Below are 16294 nucleotides of genomic sequence, written 5' to 3'. Positions count from 1 at the left end.
TTAATTTAAAATAATATATGTATATATATATATATATATTTTAATGAAATATATGTCTCATTTGTGGCCATAGAATTTATGAGATGAAATCTTAGCCATAAATTGGATATTCTCCAGTCCATAATGGATTGGAGATGATCTTGTTCCATTCGAAAATGAGTGGCTTTTTGGAAACAATGGGCTGTGTTGCGAGTATGGCGAAGATCAACAGAGTAAAGGGTTGCGAAAAAAGCAGCAGAGAGTGGTCCGGCACCCTGGTTTAGTTTTATTTTTTTGATTTAAAACTATTTTTTATTTTTTATTTTTTTTAAGTTTTAGTATTTTGTTTTTATTTTAGTAAGAGTAATTGTGTCATTTTACTAGCATTGATGGTATATTGTCATTGTCTAGATAGTTTATAGGGTAAATTGTCATAATTGGTAGTTTAAAGGGAGGAGGAAGAGGAGGAAGGGGAGGAAGGGGGGAGATTGTCATTAGAGTGGTAGTTTGAGGAGGTTAAAAGGACTTTATCCAAAATAATATTTTTCGTATTTTCGAGTGTTTGGCGCGACAAAAAATATTTTCGGTTTGACCAAAAAAACTTCTTTAATTTCCGAAAAATGGTTTCCATTTTTTAAAACTATAAACCATTTTCCGAGTTTAAGCATTATATTCTCAAATTAATAGACCTAGTCGAGACATCTCCAGGACCCCGACATGACTTCACCGAGACTTGACCCAAACTCGTTGGGGACTTGATTGGCACCCGTCGGGACATAGTTGAGACATCGCCAGAACCAGATCGGGACCCGGTCGGGACTCGCCAAGATCGGCCGAGACCCAATCGGACCACCGCCAGAACCTGGTCGAAACAATGCCTGGAACCGGTCGGGACTCAAAACACTCAATCGAGACATTATTGTAACTTAAAGTTTAATATGATTGAATGAAAATATAAATCAAAAAGAAAGAAAAAAAATTGTACGTACCAAACATTTTACAGCGAAATTAAGAGTCTCCAATAAAAAAGCCTCCCAAACTACTAGCCATTTGCAATATAGCCCTCTGCTGTGCAAAAGGTACTAAAGTAGCCCCCAAACTACCAAAATATATCAAAAAGGCCACTTATTTTTTCATATTCCTATAATAACCCTATTCTTTTAACAAATAAAATAATAAAATAATTGTAAAAAAAAAAAACAAACAAGTTTTTTAAAAATACAAAAAAACCAGTGGGCGAATAAATACCAAAAAATAAAATAAAATGAAATAAATAAATAATTTAGGCCAACTACAGTGACTATTTATGTCGTATTAAAGTAAAATCAAAGGTACGGTTATTGAGATATTCCAAAAAAAGATAATTTAGTCCCTAGAGTCAAATTCTGTTAAAAATTTGTTTTTATTCGCCCATTGATTTTACTTTAATACGACATGGAGCAATTTGTAATTTAGGCCAACTATAGTGACTAATTATTTATTTATTCCAAAAAAACATTTTTTTCACTAATTTTTTGTTTTTTTTTTACAATTATTTTATTATTTTATTTGTTAAAAGAATAAGGATATTATAGGAATATAAAAAAATAGGTGGCATTTTTGATACATTTTGGTAATTTGTGGGCTACTTTAGTACATTTTGAACATTAGGGAGTTATATTGCAAACAACTGATAGTTTGAGAGACATTTTTATATTTTTCCCCGAAATTAATAGATACTGTTAGTCCATCAAAAGGCAAGAATTGAATACTTACTTATTGCTAGAATTGAATACTTACTTATTGCTTGATTGTGAGAGCACTATTAGTTATATTGAGGATTCAGTATCATGAGAGTCAAGTGAGTTGGAATTAGTATAGTAGGAGTTGGATTAATTTATGTTTATGAGTTAGTATTATTAAGTCATGTGGCATTTAAGATCGTACTACCACAAATCCGAATACGACATTCATAGTGGTCCATTCTATGGTTCTATCCCATAGGACCCTCTCCATGTCTCGAATAGTTTTTTTCCAAAACAACTAAGCAATTAAATTTATCTATCAAATTTTGATTCCTAACTTGTTTCACCATTAAGATACGGTCATGTAAGCTTATAAAAAAGTTAGTGATAAATTGAAAATTAGTCCTTATGGTGAGCCTAAATTACAAATTACTCCATGTAATATAACAAATAATAATTTATAGGTCCATGTAATTGGCCTTGAATATTTACTCCATGTATTGTGCTAGGTTTACAATTATTAGACATTAATATATATAATAACTAATTAAACACTTTATATTGATAATATTTGATATCAATCTTTCAAATATGATGTCACATGCAAGGGCATGTTATTTTATTTGTTTTTGAGTGGGCATTTTACTAAACATGATGACATGCCATTGTCAAGGGTATGGGTGGATCTGAAAAGGCTCCAGTTGAAATTTGGTCGAAAACAAACTTATTTGCAGCCTCGGTGTAGTGAACTCCATCCCAATTTACTCTGACTGAGGGGTGTTCACATGAACCCACAAATATTTGGCTTCCATTAACTGTAATTGTTCCTCCACACCCAACACTATTGCTATAGTTGTACTTCCCTCCATACCCACAACAAGCAACAAGTGGAAGCTCGAATCCTGCATATTTTCAACCAAAATTATACACTTGAAAATTCTTACGTACATTAACGTTTATTTTCAGAGCATGTGATTCATACGTAAAGCTTACCATGTTTGTTTGGTTCGCTGAATAAAGAGTACTTGGCAGAGTAAACGTCTACATGTGTAATTGCAGCTAAAGGAAGATCGATCCTGAGCTGAACTATGGCCTCCTTCAACTTGTAGTTGAAATATTGAGCCACATCATTATAAGGCTTTGCGCAACCATGGCTGTCCCTTTGAGCTGATCGAAAATTGGCCAAAATATAGGGAAGGCAACCAATTGGTCCAGTGTTGTGGATCCAAAATGATCTACCTCCCAAATCATATACTGCCTACGTCATCATAAAACAAAACCCAATTACCTCATTTAAAATATTATTTCTTAATTAAGCCTTAAAAAGTAAATATATTTCCTAGGAGCAATAGGTCGGGATTTTCAGCTTGAATTTAGACAGAAAATTAGAAAAAAGGTAAAGGTCCAAGAATACAATCCGAGTAGGTTGGTCCCACACCCCAAGAAACATGAAGATCCCTACTCGAACACCCGAGAACCCGCATTCCTCTCTTTCTTCCCCTGCCTGAATTCTTTGAAAATCCGACAGGGAAATGAGTAATAGGGCTAGCCCAAGCCAACCCATTATGAATGATTAATCATAGTCTTAATTTACCTTAACAATAGTAGAGAACTTGTTGACTATATCGGGGACAGAAGCATTGACTTCCTCTATAGTCATGTTGCTACGGAATCCCTCACCAAGATCATTCTGACCGATATCGAATGTGTATAAAGCTTTTGGAAAATAATCCCTCTTGGGCATTAAATTTGCATATATTCCTCCTGCAAGAAAAACAAAGGCCATGCTTAATGCGGAAAGGTAGTTGATAATATAGATGTTTATAAGCACCCTCAACAACTAAATGGATAAAGTTTTTCTCCAAATTTTTTTATCTAATTTATTAAATTAATGTGATCAAAATTCATGTGATTCTTACATGCATTTTTAAAAAAAGTAATGATAACAATTGCATTTTTATTGCATAACTATCATATAATGCTGACAGCTGACATATTAGTCATAACCAACCCTTGAATTTTTTATTTTTTTAACAATAACTGATCCAAAGATTGATTATGACTGTTGCATCAACATGTTTTATTACTCATGTTGGATCAATCCTTGTTTTAAAAATAAAAAATCAATGACTAATTAGCACTACCACGTCATCACAATAGCTGATGAATACTATCATATCAACATAGTAAAATACAAGTAAAATAAGTGTGTAATATATAACATTACTCAAATAGAATCGGAGAAAATTCTTTCAATCTAGTATGGAGAAAGTGGGGGTGAGGGTAGAACTAATTTACCTTTTTCACTTATAGTTTGTGATTTGGATTTGAATTGCACAAATTGTGAGTATTGAATGTGAGTATTGAATGTTGAGATAGAAGGGACTAAATCCACCTCTGGGTATAATTCCTACTGGCAATCTGATTGTAGAGCCAGCCGTGGCAAAATTTGCACCGTGCTTAAAGTTAGTCCCCAGGGAATCAAGATATGCGCTCAGATACGGGAGACCAACACTCTTTGCTGTAATCACACAATTAAGGTTGAAGGGTTAGATCTATGTACTTTAATAATGTAAGGAAAATGGGAATTATTCATAAAAATAAATAAATTAAAAAAAAAAGGGAATTAATTTGAGGCCTCAATAAATTAAGAGGGTAGGCCAAGTGGATCCAAGTGATGAGGAGGATTAGTCAATAGGTCTAGACTGCAAGTTTTGACCCTTTGACAGTGTTACTGCTTGCTCCAATGGCAGGCAAGAGAGATGAGCCAATGTTATTTTAGCATGGCCCAGGCCGTTAATAACGGAGGTTCATAGCTGATATCTCACTATAGAAAATTGTGACCGTACACCACTACCAGCTAATAGGTTAATCTCTTGAAGGAGAGGTTAGATTGAGTGTTGGCTACAACTTCATCACTGACCAATCTTCTTTCATCAGCCACACAAAAAAAAAAAAAAAAATTCATCACATCAAGAAACTATATATATATATAAGGTTTGGATTTGACAAGAAGTGGAAAAAAACACTGGATTGGGAGTTTGGTACCCCATGGATCATAATGGTTTTTTGTTTTCTTCTGGGGTACTGCTTTTAGACAGTTTTCTGCAGGATATGCTGCCCTGGTTATTCTGCTTTTCCATCATGTTTATATGAAGGACAAATTGCTAAATATCTATGAGATAAAAAATGAGTGCATCTGATGGGTCTACTAATTCAATCTATCTACTGTGTTCTATGTCTGCAATATTTTACAGACCAAAAAACAGCCTTTAGTTTCTACCATTTCTACCATTAATGAGGAAAGTAGTCTATATATATATATATATATGGTAACAATCAAGGTTATACATATAACATAACATACCCATGAAATCGATAATGAGCCGGCCATCTGAGACCCTTCCAGCGGGCATGTGAAAAAAGGTCTCCCCATTAGGGGGTGTCGGTTGTATAAAGGCAGCAGCTAATCCACCGGTATCAGAATTTGAGTCTCCAAAGTTGAAGATTGCCGGAAAGGTACAATTTTCCAGAGCAAACACAGGGTTCAGTGTGGAAGCATACAACAAAAGCGCGCAAAAGCAAGAGACAGAAATTGTGAAGTTGTTGAGAATGATAGGACGCTCCATATTTGAGGAACAAAGATAGAGATATGATGCAAATGTTAAGGAAACCAAGAAGGGAGTTTGATGTTTGGAATGGAAGGAAAGCTGGACATCTCTTAGCATATATCTAGAAAGATTGTTTGTTGTCAAAGGTTGCTTAATTTCCCATTCAATATCTTTGAAATGTAGTGATAAGCTTACGAGGAAAAAATGTTCCACAGATGTGCATTAGTGAATTTGACTAGTTTAAATTCTTGAAAAGTATTGTTAGAATTATTGCAGCTTTTATTAACAAATATGATGTCGGAGTTAATAATTTGAGAAATTTATTAAGCATTTTCACCCTTCATCCAACAAGAGCTTAATTCACATCAAATTTGTAAGATAATTATAGCAAAAGGTGTAGTAATTCGTACGGACTTTACAAAATAACTTACATGGGTCAATATTCATGTCAGTTTCATGTGGCCTTTACTATCTAACTTATAACTTGGGGTCAATATTCATGTCAGTTTCTACATCTTATATGTGGTTCATAATCTATCTTTTTTAAGTCTTCGTCTTTTATAGCTATCTTTCAAAGCTTGATTAATTTATTGTCTGTCAGTTTCTACATCTTATATGTGGTTCATAATCTTATCCTTTTTAAGTCTTCAGTCTTTGATAGCTATCTTTCAAAGCTTGATCAATTAATTGTCTTGCATGTCTTATTATTAGAATTTTGCCACTTATCCTACGCCTTAAGTTAGAACTTGTTAAAGTAATAATTAAGTGATTAAGTTTATCTTTTTTATCAATTTAAGCTTTTCGGATAACTGATAATTTAATATGGTATCAAAGCTGTTGTGCATGGAATTTAATAGAGGATCCCAAAAAAGCAGAAAAGAACATAATAGAAAATAAATCAACCACACACCACACCAAGATTTAAGTAGTTCCACTTAACAAGCCTACATCCACTGGCTTATACAACTAGGAGAAAATTCACTATCAAAAGATGAAGTACTATGGAGTACAAAGATAACAGGCAAAAAATCACTCAAAACCTAAAGCCTCAATACACCCAAATCTTACTCTCACACAAAAGAAAAAAATACAAAAAAGAAAAAAAAATTAACAAAGAAAACTCTCTTCTTCTCTAAGTGCCATAAGGCATAACAAAGTGAGAAAACCCTAATGAAATGTGTGGCTTCTAATTTTTCTCCCCCTTTCGCTATGTGGCAGCCTGCTCCTTAGATAAGGTGTGTAGCCGACCAAACAACTTCTCCTTGATTGAGAAGTAAAAGGACAAAACAAAACCTATTGGTGGAGGAGAAGTAAGTTGGCTACTTCTCCTACTAGGACAAGTAGTCCAACGGATGGGCCACATTCAAGTCATACACCAACAAGAGCAAAGATTTTAAGTTTGAACATTAACTCTGTCAAATGACCCTTATTTAAATTAAATCTTTTACGTGTTAAGCCTCACCTATTAAAAAGAAATTTGAGCTCACACATGAAGAGTGTTAAAGTAATGATTAAGTGATTAAATTTATTTCTTCCTATCAACTTAAACTTTTGAAATAATTGATAATTTAACAAAACTAAGATGAACAAAATCTGGAATAATATTCGTCCACAAACTCAAGTGAATAAAATTTTCAAATTAAAAGAAAGGAATGGGAAGAAATTGTGAGCTTATCTGTTCAAGATTCAATGTTTCTAACCGTAAGAAAAGGGGAGAGAACTGTGTCCTATAACCCGCGTTATGCGATTATATTTTTTTCATGCATTAATTATTATTTAAATTTTTTTTTTAAAAAAAAAAAAAAAACAATTCAACAGGAAAAAGAAGGAAAATAAAAAAGTAAACATGAAAATAAAAAAAAACAATCGCAATTTTTAAAAACAGAGCTCAACATTAATAAACTAGCCCACACCAAATTTTTTAATAAAAAACAAGTCAATAATAAGACCAAGAATGACATACACACCTAATATTAATTTACCTTGAGGAATCCAAGTCTTTCTCACCAAACCGAATTATACTCCAATGAAAGACTTTCCGAGAATGTAAGGAAAACACACGTTATCTTGTCAATTCTGTTGGCATTTCATACTGTATCTAGTTTTTATTTAAAATTTGAATTTGGAATGCGTTATTTTTGTTAAATAAGTAACTTACATTCCATATGTTTTGACGTAAAATGATTTTCTAAAAAACAATATTTTTTTTGTATTTTTCGAGTGTTTGGTGTGATGGAAAATAATAGTCAATGAAAAATATTTTCGATTTGACCTACAAAGCTTCTTTAATTTTTAAAAAATTGTTTTCATTTTTTAAAACCATAAACTATTTTTCAAGCTTGAGCATCTCATTCTCAAATTGATAGACTTAGTCGAGACATCGCATGGACCCGCCAGGACTTCACCGAGACTCGACCCGAACCCGGTTGGAACCTAATTGGCACCCCGTCGGAACATCACCGGAACTTGATCGGGACTAGCCAAGATCCTGCCAGGACCTAACTGGACCTCCACCAGAACCTAGTCGGGACAATGATTGGAACCGGTCGGGACTCGTAAGACCCAATCGAGACATTATCGTAATTTAAAGTTTAATATAATTGAATGAAAATATATATAAAAAAGTAAAAATAAATAAAAATTGTACGTGCCAAACATTTTCCAACCACAAACATTTTATGGCGAAATTAATATTGTTAGTCCATCAAAAGGCAAGAATTGAATACTTATTTATTGCTTGATTTTGAGAGCACTATTAGTTATATTAAGGATTTAGTATCATGAGAGAGAGTCAAGCGAGTTGGAATTAGTATAGTAAGAGTCATATTAATTTATGCTTATGAGTTAGTATTATTAGTCATGTGGGACATTTAGGACCATACCACCACAAATCCGAATCCGACATTCACAATGGTCAATTCTATAATTCTATCCCATAGGACTCTCTCCATGACTCAAATAGTTTTTTTTTTTCAGAACAACTAAGCAATTAGATTTATCTATCAAATTTTGGTTCTAAACTTTTTTCACCATTAAGATTCAGTCATTTTATAAAAAAGTTATAATACCCTAAGCATTTAATTTCCATAATGAAATGAGTATTACAGCTTATACTAGGTTTACAATTATTAGACATTAACTTATATAATAATTAAACACTTCATATTGAATCATTGATATTAATATTTAATATCAATCTTTCAAATATGATGCCACATGCAAGGGCATTTTATTTTATTTATTTTTGAGTGGGGGCATTTAACTAAAGGCGATGACATGCCATTGTCAAGGGTATGGGTGGATCTGAAAAGGTTCCGGTTGAAATTTGGTCAAAAACAAACTTATTAGCAGCCTCGGTGTAGTGAGCTCCATCCCAAATTACTCTGACTGAGGGGCGTGCACATGAACCCACGAATATTTGGCTTCCATTCACTGTGATTGTTCCTCCACACCCAACACTAGTGTTATAGTTGTACTTCCCTCCATACCCACAACAAGCAACAAGTGGAAGCTCAAATCCTGCATATTTCCAACCAAAATTATAAACTTGAGAATTCTTAACGTCTATTTTTAAAGCACATGATTCTCGCGTAACACTTACCATATTTGTTTGGTTCACGGAATAGAGAGTACTTGGCAGAGTAGACGTCGACATGTGTAATTGCAGCTAAAGGAAGACTGATCCTAAGCTGAACTATGGCCTCCTTCAACTTGTAGTTGAAATATTGAGCAACATCATTATAGGGCTTTGCGCAACCATAGTTGTCCCTTTCAGCTGTTGAAAAATTGGTCAAGATATAGGGCAGGCAACCAATTGGTCCTATGTTGTGGATCCGAAATGATCTACCTCCCAAATCATATACTCTCTATATCATCATAAAACTTCACTTGATTAGGCAATAGACATTAACAGAAAACAAAACCCAGTTACTTGTTTTTACATCTTATTCCTTAATTAGGCCCTAAATCACAACTATTTCTCCTGGAGTAATCGATTGAGATTCCTTGCCTGAATTCCAAAAAATTCAGGAGGAGAATAAGGAGAATAGATAGGCTCCACATCTAGGATTTGGCAAATTATTGACATTACTCACAAACACAATACAAAAGTAGCAAATTAGGATTAATGGGTCTGATCTGTTTAATTAAATATGTAAAATAAGGCTGATTTATATAGTTTTTTAATCCATGCTTTGACATGCGAAAACGAATTGTCACTCCTACTCACACTCCAAAACACCCGAAAACCTGCTCGTATACCCCAATACCCGTACGGCTCTTTCATTCCCTGCCCCAATTCTTTGAAAACCGGACAGGAAAATCTGAATCCATGAGTAATATGCCTAGCGGAAGCCATAAATGATTAATCATAATCTCACTTTACCTTAACATTAATAGAGAAGTTGTTGACTATATCGGGGACAGAAGCATTGACTGCCTCTATAGACATGTTGCTAAACCCCTCACCAAGATCATTGTGACCGATATCGAATGTGTACAAAGCTTTTGGAAAATATTCACTCTCGGGCATTAAATTTGCATATATTCCTCCTGCAAGAAAAACAAAAGGAAGTTGATAATATAGATATCTACAATTAAGCACTCCCAGTCTAAACAAATAATTACTAATTTATTAAATTGACATGTATTTTGGACATTGAATTAGAAAAAGTTTACCCTTTTGCCTTATTATTTGTGATCTGATCTTGAACTGCACAAATTCCATGTATTGGGCATCGAGGTAGAAGGGACTATATCCACCTACAGTTGGCATAATTGTTGCTGGTAGCATGATTGTGGAGGCGGCCGTGGCAAAATTGGCACCGTGCTTGAAGTTGGTCCCCAAGGAATCAAGATATGCGCTCAAATACGGGAGACCAAAACTCAATGCTGTAACCATTCAATTAAGGTATAAGGGTTTGATCATAATGTTAAAATCTAAATTAAATGATTAAGTTTATCACTTTCTATCAACTTAAACTTTCAAGATAAATAATTATCTAATATGGTAATTGTTAAGTGTTGATTAAATAATTAAATTTACCGCTTCCTATCAGTTTAAGTTTTTTGAATAAGTGGTAATTTAACATAGCATCAGAGTCAAAGGACCTGTGATCAAACTTATGTGAAGAAGAGTGCTAAGTGTCGATTAAATGATTAAATTTACCTCTTCCGATTAGTTTAAGCATTTTGGATAAGTGTGATATCAAGCCCTCCAATATGCTGCCCCGGATATATACTCTGCTTTTCCATCATGTTTTGTATGAAGGAGAAATTGCGAAGAATCAATGAGAAAAATAATGAGTGTATCTGGGTCTCCATGGGCCTAGTAGCTAGTAGCGTTAATTCAATCTATGTACTATGTTTTCTATTTTTGCAATAATATTTTACACAATAAAAAACAGCTGAAATGGGTAGCTGGAAAGTAGGCTATTTTGAGGATCTAATTCCATGATATATATATATATATATAACAGTCAAGGTTAGACATATAACATACCCATGAAATCGATAATGAGGCGGCCATCTGAGTACCTTCCAGCAGGCGTGTGAAAAAAGGTCTCCCCATAAGGGGGTGTCCGTGGACTAAAGGCAGCAGATAATCCACCGGTATCAGAATTTGAGTCTCCAAAGTTGAAGATTGCCGGAAAGGTACAATTTTTCAGAGCAAACACAAGGTTCAGTGTGGAAGCATACAACAAAAGCATGCAAAAGCAAGAGACAGAAATTGTGAAGTAGTTGAGAATGATAGGAGACTCCATATTTGGAGAAACAAAGAGAGAGAGAGAGAGAGAGATTGCAAATGGTACGGAAACCAAGGAGGGAGTACTCTTTGATGTTTGATTGTTTGGAATGGAAGGGAGTACTCTGGCGTGGTTAACAGAACCATGGTTATCAATTTTTTTATTTAAAAAAAAAATATCACTCGTGATAGACTAAAAGCAGGTTACTATTTCAAGTTTTTCATTTCTTCCCCCCAAATCCCCAAAACATTTCCCTCTCTTCTTCTCCCACGCTGCTCCCTCCCTCCCCTCATCTTCCGCCGCGGCCAACCTCCAAGCACTGCCACCACTAAACGCCACCATGCATCTTCTCTCTTCAAGTTTTGCCATCTTTCCGTTCCTTGCCATCATTGTTGTGCTGCTGTGCAGGTGTTGAAGGAAGCCTCTAGGCTTTATACTGCAAGCTGGGTTAAAACTGGATACAATCCGGAGGTAGAAGAGATGGGAGAATTGACACACCGTGGTTATTGGAGAGGCAACCCAAAGCAATAGCAAAGGAGAAGACAATTTTCTATTACACGATGTACCGTATTATTGTCTTCATTGTTTGTATCTTTAGGTTGTTCCTACATTCTAACTGGAAACATTTATATTCAAAGGAGTAGAGATGTTAACTGGATATTTTGATGCAACACGTTGATATTTGTTCCTTGTACTGCCTATTTTTGGTGCATTCAAGTACAATGTCTTGTGGGGATGGCAATTTTAACTTTTTTGCATCCTGATTCCACCGATCGAATGCGATTTAAGGAAGTGTGATTGAAGTGACTCCATATAATCTTTGAACTTGGTTGGGAATCTCCTGAGTCATGATCATGGACTTAAATCACAATCGAATAGCCTTATGAAGATACAAACTCCATAGACCATAGCAATGTTTTTCCCCCAAAACACTACACGTTTCGGCATGCTTATAGATAAGCTCCAGAGTTGTCAGAAAAAATGGAAACTTCATCATTGTATCTGCAAGAATGAACATAATGATTATCCAAAACTGAACGAAAACTTTAGAAAATCTAAGGCATTAACAATAGCTTAATGGGGTTGGCACTTCTCTCTTGCTATGTTCTCTTATCAAATCCCTAGAGGAAATGTGAACAAATTATGTAAGTCACTTAATAAAAACAGAGGCGCACAGTGAGAATTCAACTCAATAAACTACAAATTCAAGGAAAATCCACAGAGTTTTTTCTACAAGCAGGTGATAGGCCTAGACTTAGAGCACAATCGTGGGGGCTGGGCCTTAAGAAAAAAATTTTCCCTTAAAAAATTTTGGAGTTCACCCTCACCCACCTACAGTCTAACCCCCACAAAACCCAAATGGCCCCAAAACCCATGACAAAGAAAGTGATGAAATTCTTACCAACATCTTCCAACGCCGATGGTTCTTCCTCTTTAGTCTTACTTTTTGCTCCACCGGGCTTATCCTCACTCTTACTCTCACTCTCTTCATGCTTCTTATAATCATTTGGCCGAAGCTCCGGACCGGTATCCCGGACCCAGCTCGCAGCAAAAAGCCTAGAGGCTTGCTTCAACACCTGCACAGCAGCACAACAATAAAGGCAAGAAACGGAAAGATGGCAAGACTCAAAGAGAGAAGACGCATACCTGCGATGGCTACGGCAGTGGCTGAGGCAAACGTCAGCGTGTTCAGTTCACTCAGAGACGGATTTCGAGCTGGTGACGTTCGGTGGTTTTGGATGGTCAGCTTAACCGGTGGTGGCATGGGTGGCCTTCGGTGGCGGCAGTGCTTGGAGGTTGGCGGCGGCGGAAGATGAGGGGAGGGAGGGAGCAGCGTGGGAGAGGAAGAGAGGGAAACGTTTTGGGGATTTGGGGGAAGAAAGGAAAAATTTGAAATCGTAATCTGCCTTTAGTCCATCACGAGATATTTTTCTTTTTTTAAATAAAAAAATTGATAACCATGGTTCAGTTAACCACGCCAGCTCAGCAAGGTGCGGATGGGTCGCTGATAAAATGCTTCTCCCTAGCATTACTATTCTGAGTTTTGGAAAATTCCGCACCATTTGGCATTTGCCGACAATGAGCTTATCTTCGTCTTTTCTTTTATTATTGTATTTTTTATTATTTATTTGTTTCCACATCATACCCGACCAACCCACCTAATTACTTTTTGTTTTCTTCTCCTTTCCCCAACTACTCCCACTCCCGCTTCCCCTTTTCTATTTTTGACTGCAATTTTTTTTTTTTTTTTTCCTACAATCAGGAAAGTCTCCTTTGATGAAGCTTCCAGCTCAAATCTGTGTTTAGGTTTTTTTTCCTCCATATGTCAGGACATGATTTTTTTTTTTTTTTTTTCCTACAATCAAGTGAGTATCCTTTGATAAAACTTTCTCAAATATGTGTTTAACTTCTTTTTCTATGTATTCTGCAAATGTTTATCAAGATATGATATGGATTTGACTTTTTACCCAGACTTTCAAGACAAATATAACCGAATGATAAGTGCTATTTTAAAATCTCAACAAGTGGTAAGATTACACTTTTTATTTTTTCTTTCTCTCCTTCTCTCCTTAAATGTTGCAGGAAATGGAACTCTGTAAAAAATTAACGTGCATAGGCGGTAGGCCTATTAGCTGGATTTCCGGCGAAAAATCCGGTTTGTCCCTCATCTTTCTTATCTCTTTCAATTTGTTTCTTCAATTTTGTCTACTAACTCTATCAACCTATTACTTGGATTTCCGGTAAATAATCCGGTTGGTCCCTCATCTTTCTTATCTCTTTCAATTTGTTTCTTCAATTTTGTCTACTAACTCTATCAACCTATTACTTGGATTTCCGGTAAATAATCCGGTTGGTCCCTCATCTCTTAAAAAAATTTGGTTTATCCCTCATCTCTCTTATCTTTTTCAATCATCGATTCATGATAATGAATGCTATTCAGATTTTGCAACAAAACCATAGAAGGTGTCAAGCAGCTTTTAGTCAACTATTGTATCAATTTCTCAATCTTACACATATTTACATAATTGAAACAGAAGCACGTGAAAGACAGGTTGGGTTTTGTTTCTTATTGACTGTAAGAGTTTAATTGTTCTAAACCCGTGTAAAGTTTATTAGTGATAATATGAAGTTGGATTTTGACCCATTTAACTCATCCTTATCATTTCATTTCGCATTATTCCTTGATCTACTGTCTCATGTGGAAGCTTAATCTAAAATTTTATAATATTCTAGAGTAGTATAAGTAATAGAAGATGTATATTGATTGAGTAGGGGTGTAGTTTTCTTGAGTAATTCTAGGTGGCCTGCTTGTGTCCTACTAAGAATAATGTGGCTATTAAAATCACAATTTGATCAAAACATCATATATCCTCATAAGTCATACGTCTACCGACACTCAAAACACACCTCCAATAATTTGTAATTAATTGACAGCATTATTCTACCCTTCTTAACTTATTCTTCCATCATTTCCTTCTTAATAATCAATCATTCACTATTTAATCATCCTCAAATTTGTTATTAGCCTTATAAAATAATTCTTTATGTACTACAACCTTTATACTTGAAGAATCGTAAATTCTTCATATTCTCAAATATTTTCCTTACTCTCCTAAACATGGCAACATCATCATCATCCATTAACAACATCGACTTAAATGTTGCTCTTGCAACACAACTCATTGTTATGCCTAATGTACAACCTGACTTGCCTATTGTTCACCCTGAAGTGCTTGATGCACACCCTGACATACCCGTTGATCACCCGGCAAACCTGCTATGCACCTTGACGTATGGCATCCAATTTTTGTCTTTGACAATCGTCCCATCAGCATTCATGATTCTGTTATGCTACATGATTCGACTACTATGGCAGTGGCCAAAGGCCTCATAACTCCACAGAATCAAAGATTGTTGGCTAATAGGTCTGATGCTGATGCTATTAATAATTCATTGGCATTTAGTATCCAAGGTGCTGCTTCAGTTTCTGACATGACATGACGTCTAAGTGTCAGAAATGAGGAGATGAAGAGCTTAAGGAATCAGGTTGGAGTTTTACAACATATGCTCATATACTACAAATAGAAACACGTGAATTTAAAGCAGGAAAAAAAAATGAGTTGAAAAAAATTGGTGGTGTGGTACACAGAAGACCTAGGAGTAAAGGTGGTAGAAATGGAGAAGACTACCACCCGTCTCCGGCAACAGCAAGAAAAGCTTCTGGTCGATGTACATGTACAAGAGTGTTGCGCATCTCTATGCCCAAGCTCTAGCTAGGTACCTCATTTGAAATTAATATTCCCTTTGATAACTGATAAATCTGAAATATCTAAACTTTTGCTCATACTATGTTTTCTCTTTGTAGAAGTAGTCTCTTAAAGCAGCACATCCGCTCATTATTTCTACGAGTCTCTTTATGCAACAACTTCTTTTTTTTCTGTATTAATGAACATTTGGTCTGTAATATATATAAAGAGCTTGTTCTCCGGACAACCTATTAATCCATAGCTTCATCTTCTCCTTTCACTAAATTGTAAAGTATAGTATTTTGAAACAAATTTTAAAGTAATCATGCAAGATGAAGACATATGTATGTTATGTAAATTAACTATTTCTCATATTTTAATACCAAAAACCAAACACGTGCATTGCACGTGCCATCCCACTAGTATATACAAAAGCATATGTCTAGAAAGATTGTTTGTTGTCAAAGGTTGCTTTCCCATTCATCTTTGAAATATGGTGATAACCTTACAAGGAAAAGTTGTTTCAGAGCCGTATATTGTTTAGCTTTTATTGCAACTCGTTGACAAATTTGATGTGATTGTTCATAATTGATGAAATTATTAAGCATTTTCACTCTTCATCCTTCACATGTCTATAAGAAAAGCTTAACTGACACGTCAAATTTGTAAAAAATAAAAAAAATACAGTAAAAAGATGTAATAACTATTCATTTTCCAATTAATTCTAGAAATTTTATCCTAGTCGGTGTGTGCTTTTGATGTAAAATGCGGTTCCGTGAATGCCTTTAAAAATGAGACTTTTCTCGTATTCACGTGTCTTTGTACACTTTTAGGGGTCTGTTTTGCGGCCCTATGGTTTTTAAGGCTTAGGGCCCTCTTATCTGGGTCATATTGTGGGCTAACGTTGGTTTTCCTACATACTCAAGGGCATTTTACACTTTTTGATATATACAACATTACTTATAAAAAAAAAAAATTTAGGCAACTGG

At 35.0% G+C, this 16294-nt stretch overlaps 1 protein-coding gene, 1 long non-coding RNA gene and 1 pseudogene across 2 annotated transcripts; all 3 read right to left on the bottom strand.

Annotated features, from left to right (window-relative positions):
- Window positions 1-2147: 2147 nt before the first annotated feature.
- Window positions 2148-5589, bottom strand: LOC132164246 (esterase-like; annotated as a pseudogene).
- Window positions 5590-8387: 2798 nt separating this feature from the next.
- LOC132165406 (esterase-like) lies at window positions 8388-11234 on the bottom strand. Its single transcript, XM_059575952.1, has 5 exons — window positions 10815-11234; window positions 9992-10204; window positions 9699-9865; window positions 8916-9180; window positions 8388-8833 (listed from the first exon to the last, which is right to left on the bottom strand). Exons 1-5 carry the CDS (start codon window positions 11074-11076, stop codon window positions 8577-8579), a joined length of 1164 nt encoding a protein of 387 aa, XP_059431935.1. The 5' UTR covers window positions 11077-11234; the 3' UTR covers window positions 8388-8576.
- A 73-nt stretch (window positions 11235-11307) lies between these two features.
- On the bottom strand, window positions 11308-12953 carry LOC132165415 (uncharacterized). Its single transcript, XR_009438493.1, has 3 exons — window positions 12706-12953; window positions 12461-12635; window positions 11308-12060 (listed from the first exon to the last, which is right to left on the bottom strand). It is a non-coding gene; the product is annotated as an uncharacterized LOC132165415 (long non-coding RNA).
- Window positions 12954-16294: the final 3341 nt, after the last annotated feature.

This window comes from Corylus avellana, chromosome ca1 (assembly GCF_901000735.1).
Source record: "Corylus avellana chromosome ca1, CavTom2PMs-1.0".
NCBI classification, from domain to species: Eukaryota; Viridiplantae; Streptophyta; class Magnoliopsida; order Fagales; family Betulaceae; genus Corylus; species Corylus avellana.
Note: the sequence above shows the minus strand (reverse complement) of the source record. Positions and strands in the feature narration are given on the sequence as shown.

Excerpts from the sequence above, each read along its gene's own strand:
- LOC132165406 (XM_059575952.1), bottom strand. The coding sequence starts at position 11,076 with ATGGAGTCTCCTATCATTCTCAACTACTTCACAATTTCTGTCTCTTGC. Across the intron at positions 9,866-9,991 it reads ACAAATAATAAGGCAAAAGG|GAGGAATATATGCAAATTTA; the intron begins GTAAACTTTTTC and ends TTTTTCTTGCAG. Across the intron at positions 8,834-8,915 it reads CCGTGAACCAAACAAATATG|GATTTGAGCTTCCACTTGTT; the intron begins GTAAGTGTTACG and ends GGAAATATGCAG.